Raw genomic sequence first — 7556 nt, forward strand, 5'->3', positions numbered from 1 at the left:
ATATATACAAAGCTTGAGGGTTTCTCAAGCTTAAAAGAGAGCAGCCGCACGTAGTATTCATTCTTCGGTCCTTTGTGCGAAGAAAAAAATTCCAGCCGTCACTTTAAGTGAGACGAAGAGAGGGAAAGAGAGACTTCAAGGTCTTGATTGGAGAGCGATTCGAAACCCGATTGAGACGAAATTTTACACACGTGATCCTCTCGACAAGCTCTACTCATCTATCGGTTTAGATTTCAGATTTCCTCTTCGTTTGGTAACACATTTTCAAACCCACTTCTTTGACAGTTGTAGTTTTTGGGGGGTGATTTTGTAGCAGATTGGCTTGATTGGTATTGGTGATATTATTGTCATCCGAATATTTCGGGTAGATCTGTGTATTCCCATTATTGTGATAGTGGAGATTTTTGACTGGACTAGGCCCCGCGATTTTTCCCAATTTAGGTTTTTCACCTAAAAATCTTGGTGTCCTGTGCCTTTTATTTTTCTTGCATTTTATTATCACTGTTGGTATTATTACTTGGTGATTTGGTTTATTCCTATTTTAACTGGTACTTGGGGAAAGAGAAATTTATCCTGGGCTAATTCTGATATTGTGTGCCTGTACTGGTACCCCTTTCCCAACAAGTGGTATCAGAGCAGTCAGGTTAGGCTGCTCAATTGTACCTGTTAAAATGGATGATTCGGATAGTGGTTGCATGATAAAATTAAATGCTACTAATTATTCGATTTGGAAGCCTACAATGGAGACTACCTGTATTGTAGAGATTTGTTTGAACCTGTTCTAGGGGATAAAGGCAAACCAAGTGATATGAGTGATAAAAAATGGGCTAATATACACAGGAAAACTGTTGGTAATATTAGAAAATGGATTGATCAAAGTATTTTTCAACATTTTGCTAATGACACCAGAGCTGATATATTATGAAAAAAGCTTGAGAGTATGTATGAAAGAAAGACAGGTTTGAATAAGGCTAGTTGTCTGAAGCAGATTACTCGAATGAGATATAAGGATGGGGAAGATATGACTGAACACTTGAGTAATTTTCAGGGATTGATAAATCAGGCAACTACATTAAACTTGAATCTGGATGATGAAGTGCAGGCTTTATTATTATTCAGTTCACTACCGGATAGTTGGGAAACCATAGTGGTCTCCATCAGTAATTCAGCTCCGAATGGTGTGTTGACCATGGCTATTGCAAAAGAAGCCGTGATGAATGAAGAGTTCAGGAGGAAGGAACAAGGAATTGTCTATGAGACCCAGGCCCTGGTGACAGAAAAGAAAGAAAGAAGAGGAAGAAGCAAAAGTAGAGGACCCCATAACAGGAATGACAAATCCAGAGGCAGATCTGAGTCGCGAAAAAATGTTGCATGCTATTATTGTAAAAAGAATGGGCATTATATGAAGGAGTGCAGAATCCTAAAACGGGATCAGGCTGAGAAAAAGGGTAAGGCGAAAGAAAAAGATAATGAGGATACTACAGCAGTTGTAGCAGCTCATGATGATATGTTTGTGTTCTCTGATGATGGTCAGGTGAATATTATTCACTATGACAGCGATTGGGTAGTTGATTCAGGTGCATCCTACCATGTTACTTCTCACAGGCATTTCTTCTCAACCTACACCGAAGGAGATTTCGGATGTGTTAGGATGAAAAATGAGGTCTCATGCAAAGTTGTTGGCATGGGAGACATATATTTGGATACAGATATCGGGTGCCAGATGATATTGAGAAATGTTCGACATGTTCCTGATATTCGCTTAATCTTATCTCTACAGGAAAACTTGACGATGAGGGCTACTATAGCTCGCAAGGTGGAGGCAAATGGAAAACTCAGCAAGGAAATCTCGTTGTTGCTAGAGGAAAGAAGCACAGTACCCTCTACGTGATGCAAACCAAGTTGAGGAAGGGAGAAGTGAATGCAGTTCGTGATTCCTCGATTGACCTTTGGCATAGGCGACTTGGACACATGGATGAAAAGGGGATTCAGACGCTTGTTCGCAAACAACTCCTACCTGAAATTAGAGGTAATGCACTTAAACCTTGTGTTGACTGCATTTATGGGAAACAACACAGAGTTGCATTTCAAAATTTTCTTCCATCTAGAAAATTGAATCATTTAGAATTGGTGCACACTGATGTCTGCTATATGAAAGATAAGTCTCTTGGTGGTGCTGTTTGTTTTGTAACATTTATTGATGACTTTGCTAGAAAGGTCTGGTGTTTTGCTTTGAAATCCAAAGATCAGGTTTTGAATGTGTTTAAAGACTTTCATAGCAAAATTGAAAGAGAAACTGGTAAGCAATTAAAGTGTGTACGTCCTGATAATGGTGGTGAGTACAGAGGACCATTTGAAATCTATTGCAAGTCCCATGAAATCAGATTGGAGAAAACTGTACCAAAAACTCCTCAAGAGAATGGAGTAGTAGAGAGGATGAATAGATCCATCATTGAACGGGTCAGATGTATGCTCTCTAATGCTAAGTTGTCAAAATCTTTTTGGGGTGAGGCAATGAGGACTGCAGTTGATTTGATAAATCTTTCTCCATCAGTTCCTCTAGATGGTGATATCCCAGAGAGGGTATGGACGGGAAAAGATGTGTCCTTTAAACACTTGAGAGTTTTTGGTTGCCGGGCATTTGTTCATATTCCCAAAGATGAAAGGTCAAAACTTGATGTAAAATCAAAACAGTGCATTTTCTTGGGTTATGGACATGAAGATTTTGGTTATAGGCTGTATGATCCTATTGAGAAGAAGATGATCAGGAGCAGAGATGTTGTCTTCTTTGAAGATCAAACCATTGAAGACATTGATAAAGATGACAACTCAAAATTCTCAGATGACATTCCTGCTAGCTCAAATTCAGATCCAAATCCAATTCCAGTACCTGTTGATTTTAATCAAGGGGGAGCTGAGACAGAGCAGAGAGAGGATATTAATGACGGTGATAATCCTACTACTGATGAACCTGAACATGAGACACCACCCACTCCACCACCGCCACCACAAGATGAGGTTAGGAGATCTACCAGAGAGAGGAGACCTTCTAACAGATATAATCCTCATGAATATGTGTTCTTGACAGATGGAGGAGAGCTAGAGTCCTACAGTGAGGCTCTAGAGCATGAGAATAAAGAAGATTGGTTGCGAGCCATGCAAGAGGAGATGGTGTCCCTGCATGAGAACCACACTTATGAGCTAGTGAAACTGCCTAAGGGCAAGAGAGCTCTGAAGAACAAATGGGTCTACAGGTTGAAGACTTAGGAGCACAGCTCACAACCAAAGTATAAAGCAAGATTGGTTGTGAAGGGATTTAGTCAAAAGAAGGGTATAGATTTTGAAGAAATCTTCTCTCCTGTGGTAAAAATGTCCTCAATTCGAGTTGTTCTTGGTATTGCAACCAGTTTGAATTTGGAGATCGAGCAACTTGATGTGAAGACAGCCTTCCTGCATGGCGACTTGGAAGAGGAGATCTACATGGAGCAATCGGAGGGGTTCAGAGAAAGTGGCAAGGAAAATCTTGTATGCCGTCTCAAGAAGAGCTTGTATGGGTTGAAACAGGCGCCGAGACAGTGGTATAAGAAGTTTGATTCCTTCATGACAGACCATGGATACCACAGGACTACATCTGATCACTGTGTTTATGTGAAAAACTTTTCAGATGGTGATTTTGTTATTCTCTTGCTATATGTTGATGACATGTTATTTGTTGGTCGTGATACTGTGAAGATTGTCAGATTGAAAAAGGAGTTAAGTAAATCCTTTGCAATGAAGGATTTGGGTCCGGCTAGACAGATACTGGGGATGAAAATCTCACGTGACAGGCAAAATGGGAAGCTTTGGTTGTTTCAAGAAAAATACATTGAGAAAGTGCTCAACAGGTTTAATATGAGCAAGGCTAAGGAAGTCTCAACTCCACTTGCAGGTCACTTTAAAGTGAATATCAAGCAGTGCCCTACAAGTGAGAAAGATAAAGAAGACATGAAGAAGATTCCTGATGCTTTGGCCGTTGGTAGCTTGATGTATGCTATGGTTTGCACCATACCAGATATTGCTCACGCAGTTAGAGTAGTCAGTCGGTATCTCTCTAATCCTGGTAAGGAGCATTGGAATGCTGTCAAATGGATTCTCGGGTATCTCAAGAGAACTCCTAGATTATGTTTATGTTTCGGCAATGGTAAAATTATGCTAGATGGATACACTGATGCAGCTATGGCAAGTGATCTTGATAATAGGAAGTCCACATCTGGGTACCTGATGATTTTTGCAGGAGGAGCAGTGTCATGGCAAAGTAAGTTACAGAAGTGCATCGCCCTTTCTAGTACGGAGGCAGAGTATATTGCAACCACTGAAACATGCAAAGAGACTCTGTGGTTGCAAAAATTCCTTCAAGAGTTGGGTATGAAACAAGAGAAATATAGTCTCTATTGTGACAGTCAGAATGCTATTCATCTGTGTAAGAACTCCACATTTCACTCTCGGTCCAAACACATTGATGTGAGATATCATTGGATTCGGGAAGTGTTGGATTCCAAGTTGTTGACATTTGAGAAGGTACATACAGATGACAATGGTGCTGACATGTTTACCAAGGCATTGCCTAAAGAGAAACTCTTGTTTTGCAGACAAGAAACAGGTTTGGTGGAGCCCCCCAAATGAGCTGGAGGGGGAGATTGTTGGGTGTGGGCCAGCCCATTTGTGGGCCAACCCACATATACAAAGCTTGAGGGTTTCTCAAGCTTAAAAGAGAGCAGCCGCACGTAGTATTCATTCTTCGGTCCTTTGTGCGAAGAAAAAAATTCCAGCCGTCACTTTAAGTGAGACGAAGAGAGAGAAAGGCTAGAGAGAGAGACTTCAAGGTCTTGATTGGAGGGTGATTCGAAACCCGATTGAGACGAAATTTTGCACACGTGATCCTCTCGACAAGCTCTACTCATCTATCGGTTCAGATTTCAGATTTCCTCTTCGTTCGGTAACACATTTCCAAACCCACTTCTTTGACAGTTGCAATTTTTGGGGGGTGATTTTGTAGCAGATTGGCTTGATTGGTATTGGTGATATTATTGTCATCCGAATATTTCGGGTAGACCTGTGTATTCCCATTATTGTGATAATGGAGATTTTTTACTGGACTAGATCCCGTGATTTTTTCCAATTTGGGTTTGCCACGTAAAAATCTTGGTGTCCTGTGTCTTTTATTTTTCTTGCATTTTATCATCACTGTTGGTATTAGTATTTGGTGATTCGGTTTATTCCTATTTTAACTAGTACTTGGGGAAAGAGAAATTTATCCTGGGCTAACTCTGATATTGTGTGCCTATACTGGTACCCCTTTCCCAACAATTAACATCTATGCTCCATCTTGAGGGGGAGTGTTGAAGATATGTAATTTGATATTATGGAAAGATTTGATATTGTAAATATTAGGAAAGATTAGATTTGATTGATTATAGTATCATATGATTATAGTATCATATATTAATTAGGTGATAGTATGATTATAGTATCCACTTGTGTATATATATTTGTATATTGTGTAGTCTAAGAATGAGATGAAGAAGAGTATTTTTCTCTCCCTTTTTTCTTAGTTTACAGGTTCAATATGGTGGAGAACCTCACTGTCTTCACCCACTCAGTGAGAAAGAAAGTTTTGAATTACTGAAGAAGAAGGTTTTTGGAAAAGAAGATTGTCCTCAAGCATTGCATGGATTGGGAATGGAGATCGCCGAAAAGTGCAAGGGATTGCCACTTGCAATTGTTGTTGTAGCTGGAGTCCTAGCAACGAAAGAGCATGATATTATGGTTTGGAAAAAGTTTGCTGAAAGTTTAACTTCAACCGTGGTGTCTGGTACAGACCAGTGGAAGAAGTCATTGGAGCTTAGCTATGAGCATTTACCATATCACTTGAAGGCATGCTTGCTGTATTTTGCTGCATTTCGAGAAGATGAAAAAATTGGTGCCAAGAAGTTGATGCGTCTATGGATTGCAGAAGGGTTTGTGGAAAAAATTGAAGGAGAGAAATTAGAGGACATTGCAGAAGAATATCTGGTGGACCTAATTGGCCGAAACCTAGTTATGGTAGGTAAAAACAGATCCATTGGTGGAGTTAAAACTTGTTACATTCACGATTTGATATTTGAGTTCTGTAAGGGCAAGGCGAAAGAAAAGAATTTCCTTCAGGTCCTGCGAGGATATGATGAGCTTTCTACCTTTAATGAGCCTCCCAACCTACCTCGGTTGGCCATTTGCTCCAGTGGCGAAGATTTTATAAAGTCAAAGCCATTTTGTCCACATTTAGGTACTCTGCTATTCTTCAATGCTACTCCAAGATATTTTAAGTTTGACTTGTTTAATATCTCCTTCCTTTTTTGCATCTACAAGCATCTTAAAGTTTTGAATTTAGAGGGCATTAACCTAAGGCAGAAGAAGCTTCCAGCTGAAGTCGAATCACATCTTTGTTTGAGGTACTTATCCCTTGCATCTCGGATCATGGAATTCACTCCACCATCTATAGCCAAGCTCTCACATTTGGAAACCTTCCATCTAGATTCTTACCTGACGGTTTCATTGCCAGATAGCATTTGGAACATGAAGAAATTGAGGCATGTATGTTTGAGGGGTGGCGTTGTTATTGGTCTTTCTTCCAATGACAATGTCGCTGAAAACCTCTCCACTTTACCCAATTTAGACACACTCTCTACTCTGTATCTTTATCATGATAAAGAGGGGGAGAACATATTGAGAAGGATTCCCAACGTTCGCCGACTTCAAATTTTCAATCATGGGGGACAAAATAGAGTATGCTGCAACATGAGTCGACTAGTATGCCTAGAATCACTCACCTTAGATGGCGATTGCTTCTCAGGTTCGCTGGAACATGTTGAGCTTTCTTTTCCCATGAATTTGAAGAAGTTGAGCCTTTCCAATCTGGGTCTTCCCTGTGGAAAAATGTCATTGATTGAACAACTACCCAACCTTGAAGTCCTCAAATTAAGGCAACAGGCAATGGACGGCCAAAGATGGGAACTGAAGGAAGGAGGATTCCCTAAACTCAAGGTCTTGACTTTGTCCAACTTAGACATTGTGGAGTGGACAGAAGTAGACCCTGACAGTGATGATTACTTCCCGTGTCTTCAGCAATTAAAACTCAGCTTAATTTTTTATTTGGAAATGATGCCTTCTCGTTTAAGATTTATTCCAACTCTTGAAACAATTCAGGTGAAGGTTTGTGGAGATGATGTCGAATCTTTAGTACGTGAAATTGAAGAAGTACAGAAAAATTTTGGAAATGAGAATCTGAAAATCATCATCATAGATTGAAGGGCATCAGCTGGTGCAATATCTGATTTTTTTTTTTTTGTCATTACTGTTAATTGGCTTGTGGAAATAATCATGTTTTTTCTTTTAAACGAGTTTAATTTATATACACCTTTTGGTAGCTTTTGGGTACTTTAGTTGCTTGTAATGCATGCATGACCACATTGAAGTTGATCAACAAAAAACTAATTATAGCTCTTTTTTTTTTCTTTTTTTTAATGATATTGATGAACAAA

The 7556-nt window shown here is 39.6% G+C and overlaps 1 protein-coding gene across 1 annotated transcript; it reads left to right on the forward strand.

The window, feature by feature from the left end:
* Positions 1 to 5718: 5718 nt before the first annotated feature.
* Positions 5719 to 7323, forward strand: LOC113766150 (putative late blight resistance protein homolog R1B-16). Its single transcript, XM_027310369.1, has one exon. It carries the CDS (start codon positions 5719 to 5721, stop codon positions 7321 to 7323), a length of 1605 nt encoding a protein of 534 aa, XP_027166170.1.
* Positions 7324 to 7556: the final 233 nt, after the last annotated feature.

Source organism: Coffea eugenioides, chromosome 3 (assembly GCF_003713205.1).
Source record: "Coffea eugenioides isolate CCC68of chromosome 3, Ceug_1.0, whole genome shotgun sequence".
Classification (NCBI taxonomy): Eukaryota; Viridiplantae; Streptophyta; class Magnoliopsida; order Gentianales; family Rubiaceae; genus Coffea; species Coffea eugenioides.